This window comes from Branchiostoma belcheri, unplaced genomic scaffold, assembly GCF_001625305.1.
Source record: "Branchiostoma belcheri isolate BF01 breed outbred unplaced genomic scaffold, Haploidv18h27 scaffold27, whole genome shotgun sequence".
Classification (NCBI taxonomy): domain Eukaryota; kingdom Metazoa; phylum Chordata; class Leptocardii; order Amphioxiformes; family Branchiostomatidae; genus Branchiostoma; species Branchiostoma belcheri.
Genome location: NW_017803876.1, coordinates 2,748,661 through 2,766,198, shown reverse-complemented (window position 1 = coordinate 2,766,198; position 17,538 = coordinate 2,748,661). Strand labels below are relative to the sequence as shown.

The 17,538-nt window shown below is 40.9% G+C and overlaps 1 protein-coding gene across 6 annotated transcripts in view; it reads left to right on the top strand.

Moving 5' to 3' along the window:
- LOC109472265 (FERM domain-containing protein 6-like) overlaps positions 1-17,538 on the top strand; it is a 34,889-nt gene that overhangs the window by 5,240 nt on the left and 12,111 nt on the right. For 5 of the 6 annotated variants that reach the window (XM_019771928.1, XM_019771926.1, XM_019771924.1 and 2 more), the window contains exons 2-8: positions 2,605-2,738; positions 4,752-4,842; positions 11,014-11,093; positions 12,706-12,785; positions 14,298-14,487; positions 15,553-15,708; positions 16,519-16,584. In XM_019771928.1, the coding sequence (XP_019627487.1) occupies positions 2,605-2,738; positions 4,752-4,842; positions 11,014-11,093; positions 12,706-12,785; positions 14,298-14,487; positions 15,553-15,708; positions 16,519-16,584 (797 nt within the window). Of the gene's footprint in view, positions 1-725; positions 772-2,604; positions 2,739-4,751; positions 4,843-11,013; positions 11,094-12,705; positions 12,786-14,297; positions 14,488-15,552; positions 15,709-16,518; positions 16,585-17,538 lie in introns of those variants that run through there. The other variant, XM_019771923.1, reaches the window with a different exon arrangement.

Genomic DNA, 17,538 nt, shown 5'->3' with positions numbered 1-17,538 from the left:
AGGAGCTTGATACGTCCTTGAGTACTGGGTTTCCCCTTTCAGTTTTTGACCTCTTGGAGCAAAGAGGTCTTGCCTTTCCTGTACATGTGGGCCACGGGGGCACAGGCGGTTTGTTCTGAAAGAAATGGGATTTCCTTATAAACAAATTGCAGAAGAACTCTCCAGGAACTTCTGGGCATTTTCTTCAGATAACAATCGCATTTAAGTTAACTGCACAATTCACTTCATCATGGTTATGCCCAAATACTTTCCTGTTCTGAAGATTGCTATTATTGAGATACATCTGTATAGATACTCCTGGACATTACAGAACTCAGTAATTCTGTTGCTCTCCAGGATGCCAATTATCACCCTTGTTGCATATCACCCTTGCTGCATGTGCTTCAGTCATGCTCTCATTTGTTGTAAGGTCTCCAGGCCACGGTTCATGACTCCAGTTTTTGTCCAAGGTAAGAGGAGCAGGTAATGATTGGAGGGAGTTGGACCATGTCGCTGTTATCTGAGTCTACACTGTGCATGATACATGTGCAATTTACTGGCCTCACCCTGGGCCTAATGCAGGCCTTATGCCTGTGTAGATGGGTTGACAATGAGGTCTCACGTCTGGCCCAAGGCTGGTGCAGCTGTTGGTTTGCAGTAGTGGAGCTGCCTTTGTCTGGCCAGAGCACTGCTCGAGGAAGAGACTGAAGAGACTATATATTACTCGTCCTTCCAACTTCTGCTGCAGTAACGAATCTGAGGAAATGTTGGAGACAAGGAGAGCTAGATCAGGTTGGTGTATGCCATCTGCATCCTTCCGAAGCTGACTGCCGATACATGTTGAACATGTTTTCTTTTTTTGTCCATCTGGGTCACTCTCCATGGGTGTCAGGCTGGAGACTTTTTTCATCAGATCAAATCGTTATCTTCATAGGAAGGTAATTAATAGTGAAAGTTGTTTTTTTTTTTTACCATTTAAGGTTAGAAGCTCACATTTGTTACCAGATCACCCACCAAAGTTGCTTATCTTGAAGACGTTTTGATAAAAACCATTCCAGCCCACCAGTTGTCAATCTCTCCTCAATTTGCTAAGGTTTCCCTTCCCTAATTATTATTATCATAATCTGTGCTGTTTATTTCCTTCTCCCCTTGGGACTGTGACTGTGGTTTTGATTAAAGCCACATCTCATGTGCCAAGCCCAGTAGCTCCTCATGTGTTCTCCCATGTCTGTATTCAGTAGTCTGTAGAGACTGTGCCATAAAAGCTGACACCAGGCCATGCTTGTGAAGGAGCCAAATTAGTCATCACTGAACAGTTGGACAGCCTTGAATCAAGGGGCCGCTGATCCATATTATTACCCAGGGCACATCATCACTGCTGTCAGTAAAACTCTCATCTCTGTACCCGGGGTATTACTAGTGGTGAAGCAGTGCTTAATGCAATCTTATGAATAATAGATGCCGTCCTTTCATGTCGAGTAATGCGTAAATGTTGGAAATGTGATCTCTGATATGCTTTGCCCCTTTGAAAAATAAGTACAAGCCCCTTTTCTGCTATCGGGTCACTCTTGCCATTATGTTCTTGACGAGCTAGTGCCTTGATTTTGGCAAGGCCAAATGTTAATATGCACAGACTAGGTTATTCATGTATCCTTATTTAGGAAACTCTTTTTCAATGCCCATTTTCACCATTTTATGTTCCATTTGAACAAAAAAAACAGTTTTGGCAAGAACCAATAATACAATTCAGTGTGGCTGGCCTTGGGTGGAATTTAGGAGGCTGTCTTAGTTAGAGTGCTACTTAATGTTTTTATAGACTTAAGTAAGAGCTATCCATAGCCATTAGGTAATTACCTGAATGTGATTGTGAGAGAGCCTGTTGTGGGCTGGTTGCCTGTCATCAGACAGCTTGTTTTTCCATTCGGGGTGGGTTGAAAGGGTGAAGTGCTATCCTTCTTCTCCTCACACGACCTTGTCAGTTGACCTTGTGAAGGCAAAATAAACCATTCCACCAGTGATGCATGTACTAGATAGAAAAGGGCGCCGTGTGGACAGAGAATGCTCCTCTAAGTTGTCTACATGCCATAAATCAATGGCTTATACCACATTTTTAAATCAAGAAAGCTTTTATTTGTACAAATGTACTAACAGTACTACATTTTGTAGATGTACATGTCTTTGATGAGAAGTGGCATATATCATAATGTAAGAGGGTTCCATACATTTTTAGTTGGCTGAAGAGAAAAGAGAGTCCCTAACTCACTGACAGAGCCTCTGTCTCTAGGCTCTGGCTGCTTTTTCTGATGCTAAGTTCTGCATATCACTGTCTGCCATCAACTAGACTATCTTGATCAGCTCTATCTTTAATCGAAGATGAGTCCACTGCATGTATTTGGTAAGGATTCTAGGTAGTAGTGACTAGAAATGCAGCCAGAAGAATATGTATGAACAGTTACGAACTTACGATTATCCTTTTGTATCTCAGCTACTGTTCTTTTATGCACATCTATGCCGTGGTCAAGAGCAATGATGCATCATTAGCAAATGGCTGCCCTTTTGTTGACCTGATGTTCCAGCGGGCCCCATACTGACCATTGTTTATGTGTTTGTGTCCTGTCTGTGCAGGAAGTGAAGGAAGGGCAGCCTGGTGTACCATGATCAAAGACAAGGTAGGCATGGCCAGGAGAAGCCTTCCCCCCTCCCACAAGTATGTGGATGTGGTGCTACTGAATGGAGAACATGTACAGATAGCTGCTGAGGTAAGTTGTCATGATATTGTGGGCACTTCTCAGGTCTGAAAAGGGCAATTTTGCATACACCTGTGGACGTGAGTCATGTGCAGTATCCGGAAAAAAATAGATCATGCATATTACAATATGGCCTCTTCCATGCATGAATGTAAACATCCTGCATATCCAACTTGTTTTTGCTCCATGTTTATTCACATGTGATCACACACAGCATATGATGCTACAAGTGAGCATCATATGCTGTAAGGGCAGTTAGGGGACAAAGTATCATTACTCTGCCCACGAATGATATAGAGCATGTAGAATATACCCATCATTTATGCTATACATTATCATTTGTACTGGTTAATGGGGCTGCAATGTTCCTGATATGAATCATTGAATGTACCTGCTCATTTCTCCACCTGAAACGTCAGGATGATTTGTTGGACAGTCATTCAACGTGTACAAATTATGCTACAATACAAAATCTTATTCTGCATATGAGTTAGGGAGCAAAAATGCAACTAGAAAGGCCGACATTTGCTTTGGAGCAAATACAGCAATGGCTTCACCACATTTTACGACATGGCAGGGAAAGAATGAGAAACACAAGGGAAAACAATGCTTTACATTGATATAACTATAGTATGAAGTAACATACAACTAAGACTACAACAGTTGGATAGCTATTCCCTACATTATTGGTTAGGATTTTTAATTGCATAATGCAAACTGTTGATTTTCAAGAAAAAAAGAAGCGTTCATGCCCCGCATTCCAATGCTGGAGCAGGAAAGCTTAAAATACCTACCAAAACACTTGAATACAGACATACTGTCAGTATGGAATGGCTCTGTGCAGGTATTAATTAAGTTAAGCCTGTTAAATTCTAACAGCCAATCAGCAAGGAGAATAGAGGAAAGCTGCATGCCTATTGGTTGATGCCTGCATTCCATTGTGATGACTCATGCCCAAATGTGGTAACACTGCACACTAACTCAGTAATACATTTGCTATAACACAGCCAAAAAACTCAAATAAAACCATTCTAAAAGCCTGTATCACAAAAATTTAAAAACGCCTAGGGGTATTTGCCCACTGTACCTCCATACCAAATTTCAGGACCTTAGGCCCTAAAATGAAGAAGCTGAATCCATTTAAAGATATGGCAGGAGGAGAAGAAGAAGAAGAAGAAGGAGGAGAAACATCAGAAAAAGCAATATGGGTTCACCACCACTTCGTGGTGTGGTGAACCCATAATTATAAGTCAATTTTAAGCGTGTTAGTAATGCTCCAGAAAGCGACGGTGCATTAACCAGATTTAGATGTCAGCTCTGGTGTAGGCTCCCATCAACATTGTCAATAGTCGTCAACATCATAATGAAAGTACTTTGAATTCAGGCCCTGTTTGCAAACTTGCTATTCCTGTAGTAAAGGCTGTCCAAATTATTATGTTAACCCCTGACTCTGTTGTTTCAAAGGGCCATGTTCTGTCTGTGTTGCTTTTCTGTCAGCATGGGCCTGTTTGGAGAAATTTCTGAAGTAGACTGTGTTCATTGTCCCTGTTGAAGGAATAGCATAACAAAGTGATCCTGTGACTGGAATTTGTAGACTAGGCAAGGACGTACAAGCAACTTGGCCTGAGATAAAGCACGGTTCGTGACACGTAGCCATGAAAGACCTACCCATGTTTATGCAATGTAAACATAACAATGTTGGGACTGCTAAACCTTCCTTGGTATACATTGACCTGGTGCGATGAACTGTTCTGTTGAGCATCTGCTTCTCAAAAATGGGAAGTGACTGTTCAAGGGGCAAAACTCTGTGAAAAAAGAGACTCTGAGTCTCAAGATGAGAATTTTTAGTCTCAAGATGGTATACATGTCAGAACAAACAGAACTGAAGGAACGTCATGTACTTTTGAATAAATGTGACTTTCAGTTATTGATGGAGTATGCTCAAGCCTGTCTACCTTAGAACACATGTTTTATTCTATTTAATCCATTTGTAGCCTCTAACCTGTTTTGAATGTTACTTTTCAGGGAAAGGCCAGAGGACAGGACCTGTTTAACAAACTGTGTTCCCTGCTGGACTTGAAGGAGCCTCACTTTTTCGGCCTTGCCGTGGCAAAAGGTGAGTTTGGTACCGTGCCGCCAATAACAGGTGCATCAGGGCTTATCGTGCGGGCATGTAGAGAATTCTTGACAATAAAACAAGTTTTTGTGCCCTACATTGCCACAATACTATTTCAAATAGAAAGCACAATACTTGGATTTCCTGTCAGACACTTAACAGTGTTTATACTTTGTTGAAGGGATACTTTGCGGAATGGTAATAATGTTGGCAAACTGAGCATTTGTCGTGATGTCACCCCCACATTTCCACATCAGATCTCATGCTTCAGGTATTCCCCGGAGTTAGACCCTAAGCACAACACAATGGTCCGTAAGCACCTGTAAAACGGAAGACCAAATAGCCCCAGGCAAACCATCATTACAACCTGCTGCCACGTACTGCTAACCACCAATCAGTGGGATCTACATGTTGTACTAATACTAGAAACCTATCTAGATCTGCAACCAAGCTATGATTGCAACAGATTTCATCAGCTTGTACCATCAGAAACAGATTTTTAGAGTCTCAGAGGGAATGGAAGATGCATATATAAGTTCTGTTTTCAGCAATTTTACATCTAGGTCCGAAGGAATTTTCCTTTGGGCTTATATTTGTACAGGAAGTGAAGATTTCCTGTTTTTACTTGTTGCAGGATTTTTCAAAATCCTTATAATGTCAGAGAATAACAGATCTAATTGATGGTTATTAGAAAATGCATGATTGTCATGGGTAAGGAATGTTAAGAGTTATGATGGCAAAGGCCGCTGTTCAGGGTTAAAAATGACAGCAACAAAAAAAAGTTTCCTTCTGTAAACTATAATCAGCTGGGTGGGGACAGGGGCTGCCAGAACAGGCATGAGAGTAGATGAAAGATCCTGAGCTTTGCCGCCATGGGACATAAACTTTCTGGAGTCTCCAAAATAAGATTAGATTGATACTAATGGAACAGACGCTCGTAATAATTGGAAAACATCTCTCTCTGCTTCATTAAGAAAAGGGAAATTTGATTAATGTACCATGGCCGACCAATATATGCACACAGGGGTTTAGCCTAATGGGGTAATGAATTATCCACCATATGCCTGCTTTCTACTGTGTGAACCTGTCCTGTGGAAAAGGCATGAGGAGCTGTTAAACGACTAGAAGGACTTGGAGTGAAGTGATGTTGCCTTGTAGTCCTCTGTGCAAAGTGCATGGACTGGACTAACCATGAAAAGAAATTTATGATTTCATTGAAGTACAGCAGGGACATTAAAGAAAGCTCAGACTCTTGGTTTCATCATACATATTGCTTAAGAGGCACACATGAAGCTTTTTATGGTTACTTAGTATTTTGGGATTATCTACCATATGGCCCATTTTTACTATTATTAATATGGCCATTTTGTTATAGCTGTTATTCACACTCTTTGAGTTTTCTAAGGGTGTCATAATTTTGCGTTCGTTTCTACAGAGAGAGATAAATTGTACATCTTAAACTGCTTTGCAGAATGATTCATTTGGAGCATAATTAAAGACTACAGGTGGCTTATTCAGGAGGTGCTCGTTATTTGACTCGTTACCTCTTCTGTAAGATTATGGCTCTTCTGTAAGATTATGACTCAGGTAAATCAGTGCCTTTGTCCACCCAGGTAGATCCGATAATGAGTCCAGTAAGCAGGGTTGTTTGTCAGGAAGTGTAGATCATATCTTAGCCTGTCGGGATATCATACTCATACCCTGAGCTTAACAGACCCTGCTGTTATAGCATTACGGACTTGTAGTGTATGAGGTAATGATCTGCTGTTTTGCTGACTAATGTATGACCTCACCTGTCTGAAATTTCTGTAATACACACTAAGGTCTTACATAGAGATTCTTTATTGCATGATATATACATTTGAACAAACTTACTGGTAAAAAGCACCCCAGTATCAGAATTGTTCACGGTTAACTAGTGGCAAGCAAAATTTTCACATGTACACATGTTACTAATACTAGTATCCTTTCTTCTGTTATGGAATGTAGACAGAGGAAATTAATGAAGCAAACATGACAAAAATTTTGAAGCAAGCCAAATTCTGATAATAGAACACTAATTAAAAGAAGAATGATTGGCATGAAAACACAGTTAATCATCTTATCAAATCCCATGAACTGCATGCAAATGAAGCCATTTCAACAGAATAATTAGGACAGAGGAGCATGGATGAGAGAGATGGCTAATGCAGATCAATGTGACCACACCTGTAGGGAATAGTGGTACATGTATTTCATCATGCCAAGACATGTAGCTAATTTGGACAAATTCCCAGAACTTGGATAGAAATATGTCTTCCTGGGTTCTAGATACTGTTTTTGCTTGTGCTTACATCATGAGGAAGTGAGTGTTCTGTACTGTCTAGTATGAATGTGTATATCAGGTGTTCCCTTAACCCATGATGATAACCCTGCATTTCACAAATTCCAATCAACAATTCACTTTAATTTGCAGATTAGCGCAAGAAAAATATAACATCCAAAATCAGGATTGACTTGTCTATTTTGTATAGTCCTTGCCTCCTTGTTCATTCTAAACAAGAGTAAATATATAATAAGACCCCGGAATTATGTAAATTCCTGTTCCTATGCAAACTGACATTTTTGCTTCCTCTGGTAAAAGCAACTTCTGCATTTCTGTGTTTTTTTCCCAGTAAAGGAAATGACAGTTTTGTTTCAGGCAGGAAGAAAGGTCCCAGAGCAGAAACCCCAGGCACCTTCTGGCAGCTGAGATTTGTTAAAAAATATGTGTGTGTATGAGTATGTTGTTTGAATCCAAAGGAGGGTTGTCATCTCAGCATTTTTCAGACATGAGTCATATAGCCAGCATGCGAGTGTTGGCAATCGGATGTGTATGCAATGTACTGGAAGGGAACACCTAATTGCTTTAAGGGACAGAACAGGTGTATACAATGTACATGCAGGTGAAAAGAGCAGAAAGGAGGACTTAATGTAATTGTCCCTGCTTTGTGCTGTGGTGCCTACTTTCCTAAACCACAGCTTTAGTTACACCATGGTTCTTTGTATGCTCTTGCTCTGTACTTGAAAAGTGACATCAGTTAAGTGCAGGGAAAAGGTGTAACAGAGTGCCTGTAGAAAAGAACCATTGTTCAACTGTCTTGTTAGCCCAAAAAAAACACAGTTTATAAGATAAAAGTATTATCCCTAGGCTTCTGGGGTTTCACTATATTCAAACAGTCTGTCTCTTGGGCAGTTTTGCCCCTAAAAGCAACATCAACTGTCACGGAAATTGCTAATGCAAGGTGTCATGCTGAGAATGCCAACCGTAACCTTGTACTCGCCCTTGCACTTAGGTTTATATGTATAAATTTACATGCATACTGCAACTACCAGGTAATGTATGATGCCTAAACTTGATAAGAAATATTTTAGTGGGGTTTCTTTTGTCTAAGATGCCACTGGTATACGTACCCATGCCCGTAGCCAGGGGGGGTTCGGGGGGTTCGGAAGAACCCCCCCACAAGGCTCAAAGGTCCAGTTTTTGGTCCACTATTTATGTAAAGGTCCACTTTTTGGTCCACTTTTTATGTAAAGGTCCACTTTTTGGTCCACTTTTTATGTAAAGGTCCACTTTTTGGTCCACTTTTTATGTAAAGGTCCAAGATTTTTCTTTAAAAGATGGACTGGAATCGTAGAAAAACTGCTCCCTTTGTCATTGAATAAAACTTTATCTCTGATTTTTTTCTTGGAAATCCTCTCAAAAATGCACGAAATGCCGTTTAAGAAGGTTCATTTTTCAAAATTGTCCGGGGGAGCATGCCCCGGACCCCCCTAGGAACCTCGCGCCTTCGGCGCTCGAGGTCCCCTCAAGCAGTGTGAAGAACCCCCCCATTCAAAATCCTGGCTACAGGCATGGTACCTGTAACATCAATACAAATACTATAGATAATAAAGGGTTAATGCACTGCCCCGAGTTGTATATGGTGTCATAACTGCATGAGCAGCTGCCATAACCACCGAATAAACCACCGTGTGAGCGAAGCGAACGAGGTGGTTTATGAGGTGGTTATGGCAGCTGCCCATGCAGTTATGACACCATATACAACGAGGAAAAGGCAGTGCATTAAAATTATTATCATATAGCCTATCCAAACTGTCAATCAACACAATTCCTGTTTGAAATACAACAGCTTTAATATATATACATACATAAAAATACATTCGAATATATTATACGCTTTAAAACAAATATGGATAATTTCATTTAATGCAAATTGTAGTTTAAATGAAGCTAAACAAAAAAGTTTATTGGACAGAAAAATGCTACAAAGGTTTACAGAAAGAGTCGCATGCCCCTATACCCTATAACATAATGGTATCAGCCATAACACGACATGTGCTGTTATTCCGCCATAACACCACATGTGCTGTTATCGGGAAATAACAGCACGGGTATCCGGGCCTCTGATTGGTCCACGCCGTCCGGCTATATGATAATAAATGATAAACCATGACAGCAATGTTATTGGTTTCACATGTGCCACTTACTGCACAGTAAAACCTACACTATGTGCAGTCACAAATACTACGCTGTCCTTGAGTATAATCCCTAGGTGAACATTTAGGTTTATGCCAATGATATTAAAATGAAAAGATCCCTCAGACCATTACCTGGTGTAGTGCTTACAAGGTAATTGCCAAGAAAAGTTATGAGCAAGCAAATTAGCTCTTCAATCACCAAATATCACACTCCCAAAAGTGCCCTTGAATTGTCATTGCATCTGTATCTTCAATAATATTCACCCCAAGAGAACATTTCTGATGGTAGCAGATTAAGACTTATGTACGTGCTCTTCCACACGTACTGTGTGTTGTGCTAAGTAGCTGATGAGACACAGGTGATAGGCAGCCGAATGTTGTCCTTGAATTTGACCCTTCTGAGAGCAGCGTGACACAGCCAAGCCATGACACGCTCCATCGCACATAGCTTCACCTCCCAAGGGTAACACAAGCCAAAGTCAGACCTACATGTAACGCCACTGTACTCAAAAGTTCTGCTCTGTGCATATTCATAAAGTGAGATATAATGGATGTTGAAGTCGTGCACTGCTATCTAGATTTCTCTCCTGATGTAATATTGTGGATATAGCGGAGTAAACACATGAACATGCTTGTCATTTTTCTAACTGCACATTTGTGTGAATTATGCCATAGAGAAAATTAAAGAGAAATGAATTAATCTCCATAACCATCACGTCAGTGCCATCATAACTGCTGGATGTATGAAATTGAAATATGCATGCTGCTTTTTTAACTTCTTTAGGGATATTTCAGTGATCTACATGTATGTGCTGTGGGACACTTACCAATTTCACATTGTTTCCAAAAACATATCAGCACGGGTTTAAAGTCTGACATATATGTATTTATTTTTTAAACATAGATATTACTCTTCAATCAAAAGTTGTATTAAGCAGGATTATCCCACCAAGCATTCCATAACCAAGTCATGCAGTAGGGTTTGGCAGTGGGCCAGCTAACTTTTGTGTCAGACCCACCAGAGGGCCACCAATAAACCTGTCTGAGGTGTAAATTCCCAGTTGGCGTGAAATCTGAACTTTGCCATGCTACAAATTTTGTTTATAGCCCATGGTGCACTTGCACTTCATGTTTGATAAAAGTTCCTGTCTCAAATGTATTGCTGCCTCGGGGACCCCCTCGTTTGGGGCCCAGGGCCAACTGGGAAGTGAGATAAGGTTGATCCAAGTCTTCTCAAATTCATCATGCTGTGATTTAATGTTTGGTTGGTCCTTACTGTACATGTAGGTATTGTGTAGGTGCCACAATGCTTTTCATGATTTGTAGTTTTTTAAATACTCTGGTAGTAAATTGTGCTGTCTCTGCAGTGTGAATCACAGTTTGATATTATTTTGCCGGACGTCCTCTAGACTTAAGATCATATATTCAAAGGGTGATTGTCATTTTTTCTATCTTTACCATAATGTCACAGAAAAACTGCACATATCATGCAATATTTTCGATTGATAGATTGACAAACTGTTATTTGCTCAGCATTTCCCCATGCTGTCTGCTGCAATCCCCTCCCTTTGATGTCACGCTCAGAGGAAGCAGCCAGTTTTCCTCTGTCAACTCCAAATCCATTACCGATAAGCCCTGTATTTCATCATGGCACGTGGTAATGTGTTTCAGATGGGGAGTTCCAGTTTATCGACCCGCAGAAGCGGCTATCGAAGTACGGACCACGGGGCTGGCGCACGGACAGCAGCCATGTAAGTAATGGCATCATTTTTCTGTCTCGTTGTGCGGATATCACATAACTGCCCCAAGGGCCATGTCGGTCAATGAATACATCCAAAACTGATTTCAAGTAAGGTATATATTGTAAGGCCATACAAAGCCATTTTCTTGGTGCATTGACCTGAATTTTCTATGTGTCCAAACAGAGACAAGAAAACTGAAACACCAGCTGCATTATTCAGTTTGTCTCTTTCAGGCATTATCATACTTTGATAAGTGCAGGAAAGAAAATCAATTGTTATAGCCTAAAACTCAAAGTGTGGTTACAAAGCAAGACAAGACTACCTGATATGTTATCAATAAATGAATAATATTGAAATATTTCCATGGTGACAATTCTAGTGTTTTGTCTATTTCATGTGTTCTTCAGTGTTGGAAATTTATGTGGAACAAGGTAAGTTATAGAATCGCTATAATACCTGAATGAACTGTAAACTAATGTATGCAAAGTATCCTTAAAGCCTTGGAAGCCATGGTAATGGTTGTAGGCCTCCAGTGAAACGAGCCAAAAAGCCAAAGGCAAATCTTCAACTCCTCTAGCTGCATAATGGAGATAGGCGTGAGATTAGAGGCCCAATCTGCATGGACCCATGTAAGCTGGTGGAGCAATTGGAAATTGAAAATTCTTCCACCATATTGATTTACCAATTTCCAGGGGCTCAAATGTAGGGTTTGCTACTGCAAATTCTCAGTCACAAAAGACACATACCTAAATCTGTTTTGGCACATAGTTGGCAGCGTGAAAATGTGAAAAATCTGTAGGTCTACAGTGTGCCATTGCAGTTGTTCAAGCTTTAACTACAGTACGATACCAGTTCTAAGAATAACTCTTGAGGTCTCCAACTAATGGTCTTCCCCTGAGCTGAAGGAAGTAAAAAGTTGTTATTTCACTGATAAGTCAAATTCCCAGAGGAACATTTTCTGTTTTTGTGTGGGAAGGAGTGATTAAGAAATGCACCAGGTGGATCAGGCTTTGGGTGGCATTTTGCTGGGAGCCAGGCTTAGATATACCCAAAGAGACACAACTCAGGAACAGAACAGTGAAGAGTAGGGAACTTGATAAATCCATCCTGAAACTTGAAAGAACTGAAGCTGCTGTTTTGATTGATCTGTCCCAGTTTGTTTACATCTTGTGTCCCAGGAAACATAGGAAATGCTTCTCCCTCCGACTGTTTATTTACAGGGACAGTCAGACCTGATAAGTTGGGTAGATGGGGCGTCATCAAGCATATCACTGTCACCATATCTAGGATAATCTGTAACCTTGATTGTTTACCTTCTTTGGAAGAACAGGAAATGTTACAGAAGAGCTGTTGTAAAAAATTTTAAGTGTCGGGATTGCTAGACACTTGATGTTCTTCAGTTGATCTGATATGGAGGCCTACTCCTCATCACTAGAAATTAAATACTAAGCTACAATTATTTAATTTTTAAACTAATAAAGTGAGCAATGTTAGATATGACAGAGACTGATCACTAGCACCGTTCATTTGTCATAATATCAATAGTATGCTCTAGTAGTGCATGCCCTGAAGCACACAGTATTGATTGTTGTTGCTTACTTGATGTTCACTTCCACTGTAGGGCTTGGACAAGAAAGGTGCTCCTCTCCTTACCCTCTACTTCCGGGTGCAGTTCTATGTGGAGCATGGAGGGCTCATCAGGTAACTCAACACCTGTATACTTCAATGGATGTTGTCAGTGGGAAGTGGGGAGTAGACTTATACCTTAAGAGATAACTACAGTTCCTACTTACTTCTGAGAAAGCATGGTGACATCTACGCATCTGTCTTCTAAACAAGTTGTAGCATTTGATATCATTGTATTGATTATTTTGTTTACCAGGTATAACATGATCTTTCCAGTTGTGTTCAAAATACTTCACGCCACACCTACAGAAGCCAACAGGCATCAAATAATATTTTCTTCGGGAAACCTGTCCATCCTGATTAAAGTCTGATTGCATCTTGTTAGCTCTAATTTCCATTGTCTAAACAGTATTGGATTGATTATGACTGTCTACCTGGTGAAGAAGTCATCACTATTAGATGGACAGTTACACGCGTGCAAGGAAAAACTTTGGTAAAAGTAGACTCTAGGGGAAGAAAGAATGGATGACAATTAACAAACACAGATTGAAACAGCTTGTTTTGCATATTTCTGCAGTTTAGACCAGATCCTGCTAACTCCCAAGTGTTGGGGAGAGATTATCCTTATCTGTGCTCACACCCAGACTTTTCTGCTACATTAGTTATTCATCACTCCAACAGGCATGCAGGGAAATCCTATCATATTCCTTCAGGAGTACTCATGTGAAAGTACTGGCTGCTGAGATAACAACGTGTTTTTTGAGATAAATGAGTTTTCCTTGTTCTGAAAAATTCCCAGGGGTGCCAGGAAATCATTCAGATGTGACATTCCAAAATGATTTTCTTCAGGAAATTTCAAGCATTTTTGTCACATGAATGTGGAAAGCGGCGACGCGGCTTAATTTCCCACCCACCGGTTTCTGTGAACCGCTTATGAATCCGTGCCACAATATGGAACATTGCTACCAGACAACCATGTCATTACTGTATAAAGGAATGGAGCTCAGGTTGCAGGTAGGCATGGGATAGAACAGGTGACTGGCTTTACTGGTGCCTCAGGTGTGTGATGATCATCAGTGACATCACCTGTGTGGCCACATCCTGTTGATGTTGTAATGCCAGCAGGTGTGTGGAAACCCTGTCTTGCATGGTGTAACAGTCTGGAGCTCCCATGGGAAGCCATACAGGGGCAGGCTGGCATGACAGAGGTTTATGTTACTGTGTGTTACAGGCAGCCGAGCATGGCACACTGGTCTTGTTCAGGGTGGGGCCCACCTTGTTACTTAAGAAGATGGATCATCTTAAGTTGTTGTTGTTTGTTCAACAGAACAAACATCAGCAGGTCCTTAAAACAAACACCTTTAATATACAAAAGAATAAATGATATTCCAGTGAAGAAGACAGTCACTTCATTCTTACTTACTCACGATCATAATTTACAGACCAAATCTAAGACTTTTACTGTTACTAGTGTTTGCTGCACAATGTAGCATCAGGCAGTTACCTTTTGCCTTTGACATGCTACAGATGCACCCAGTAACCTTGGAAAGCCAGCGTGCTTAATGTCACTGTCTGTTGCCCACCCAGGGACAGAGTGAGCCGACAGCACTACTACTGGCAGCTGAGACAGAACGTCACCCAGTCCTTCCTGGGCCCTCCGCAGGAGGAGGCCTTCTTCGTGCTGGCAGCTCTGGCCCTACAGGCTGACATGGGAAACTTCAGCACTGATAAACACAAGGGACAGTACTTCCAACCCTCCAAGTACTTCCCACAGTGGGTACGTCCACCTTGCATCATACTCTTTGGTCGTGTCTGGGCATGTAGGGAAAGTTCTCGATCTTGCATCTGCAAGGTTGCTGCACGTCATCTTAAGTACAAAAGTTGTCTATTTCTGGGAAGCCTACTCCTGACAAGGCACAACCTTTTGCCGGTTTCTTGTAGTTCAATATGTTAGTCTGGAAATATCTTGTAGAAACTGGAGAAATGTTGAAGCCAGAAAGTCTGCATCTATCACTTCATGTCTGGATTGCTATCAACCATTCTTCCGTTCCATGGTGAAGTGTCAATAAAACGTTATTCTCGTAGAAAAATGCTGTGAACAATAACACACTGTGTTGGAGGTGAATAATACATTTGTGAAACTACATGTATACATATTTCAATAAAAAGATGACAATGACTCATAGTGGTTAGAAAGTTGTTAGTGCCCCATGTTAGACATGAGGCTGGATTAAGACAAGGGTAAGCCTAACTAAGTGCCCCTAAATCCCCCATCAAGTAAAGATTGAAGAGACCTGCATGGTTGAACAGGAACAAATGATGTGAGGAGGACATGATCCATGGTAGCTTTGATCAGACAACCAGTTTGGACAGTGATCAAATAAACTGATATGGGTGGGAGGCTTCCTTTTGATGGCTGCAACTAAGAGCTCTTCTTATCATGATGTACCTTATCATGATGATAGGCCAAATGTATGGGGGAGGATGTGGGTGGAACATGTACAAATTGTGTAATGCTGTTTTGCTTGCTGATTACATTTTACAGTTTTATACACTAAAATACAGAGAATCCATTGTCAAAAATCTTAGTTTCTTTTGTCAGATTTTTTACAATGGCCAATTTCTAGACTAACCTTTGGTCTAATCATACCAGTTTACAAAGAGAAGGAAAATATACACAATCATAAAGATCAAGAATGTGATGCAGCATACATTCTTTCAATCTTTAGTAGACTACAGGTTTATGTACATACAGAAAACAATAAATAGGGGTCATAGTACTAGTAAGTAACCTGTTCAAATTTTCCATTTGTGATAAATTTATATTTGTGTGTTCTGTCAGGTGATAGCCAAGCGAGGAGAGGACTACATCACCAGACACATGCCCAGCATGCACAAGGAGCACCAAGCCATGGCCACCACAGAGGCACAGACTGAGTACATCAAACAAGCCATCAAACTAGAGGATGTTGCCATGCACATATACAGGGTCAAAAAGGTAGGCTGATGCCTGTGTTTTGTATTTAGTTCGTACCACACAGAGGTGTTCTGTTGCCAAATTTCAGGAAATTTCAGATTGTTGGGGAGAAACCACTAGAAAACAACTGTGACATACCGGTGTGTAAATATACCGTTAACTGCTTACGTATCTAAATTTAAGGCATTTACAAAACCCTCTGTTCTTTCTAATAGAACAACGCTAGAAATAGACCACTAGTGATTGCTATCCACTACATGTCAGCCTGGGGAGTTGTAAGCACCACTTTACAGAGACAGTTTTCGGCGTGGCCTTTGGTTGAACCGTGCGATGGCTTATCTCAGCAGCACTTCACACAGACCAAAGAGTTATTACAGGGCCTTGCTGAGATGTCAGCAGATAGCAGGTCCTGTGTACATGGAGGGAGGTTGACCTTGTTAACACGGGAGTGTGGTGTGTCAGTGCCGGGTCACTTGACAGATGAGATAGTGACACTGTGATGTTTTGCATGGGCAGCATATTTCCAAGGATTGCACCACTCATAGCCCATACAGTCAGCTTGAATTATTCCTACTTTCTGTATATAATCACAGAATACAACTCCACGACTGGCTCAGTGATGGAAGCCTGTACACTCAGCTATCCAAAGGCAGGCAGGGAAACATCACCCTACATCCCCATTCAATCCCCCCTCCCAGTGACGGGGGTTTTTGGCCAGTAATATTTATTGAGATTGAGCGAGTCAAAAAGTCATTCATCTGGACATACTTGCATTAAAGGGTATTGTGAAACTGGGATTCTTGTCAACAACTACTATTTTTCTATCTGCAGAAAAAGAAGGAAAACCCAGCCAGTATTCTCCTAGGAGTCTGCCAGAGAGGCATCCAAGTGTACCAGGTATTGTCCACTTACATGTAGTTAAAATCACATGCACACATTGAAGTTGTACAATCTGGGGACAGAACTTGTTGTCATGTACAGTACCGTTCGCGTTATAGTTAACCGGGTACCCCGTTACTAACGAGTTATTTTTTCGTCAGAAAATGGTTAGAAAATCGTCAGTATTTGGTTAGATTTTCGTCAGAAAATGGTTAGAAAATCGTCAGAAATTATTTCTAACGCGTTACCGTTTGCGTTAATGTGATAGGGTCGGATTTCATGTTTGTTTTGCGCGCCGACAAGACAATAGCAATTTGCCACCTCCTGGGGCGTCCGCTAATGTGTTGCGATGTTGCCCCTTGAAAAATAACAGCACCAGATGCAAGTGGACATGTGATTCGTAAAATAACTTTGTGGTTTATCCATGTGTCGACTGTGTGAAGCGAATTGTGCTATCTTTTAATGCTATTCTATAGTTATTTCTAGCGGAAAATTACGTTGTGTAATACAATGTATGTCAACAAAGTGTAGCAGTGGGCAGACGATGTCTTGTACATTTTGTACCAGCGGCGGCCTACCGCTCTCACAGGACGTCATGGGACGTGACGAAACAAGAAATATCTGCCGTAGAAGAAATATAAATCGGTAACTCATGCCTTAAATTCACGGCGGTTTTTGACTCAAAAGAAAAATTATTATAATTTTTGTAAGGCGCGCGGCTTACTAGTACTAGCGGCTTTAATACTCACGGTAAAATGTACCGTCACTCCCGGCGCAAGGACTCGGTTCGCCAGCTGAGGACTTTCCACAACCATGATGATATCATAGTTAATAAAGGAATATATAATAGATCTATCATGTTGAAATGATAATTGTAATACATGGTTCTATTTAATAGCGGTAGTTTTGTTTCTTATTTTGAGGGGGGAAACTGTCAAAAATCGAGGGAACGCAAACTGAGATCGGCTCACT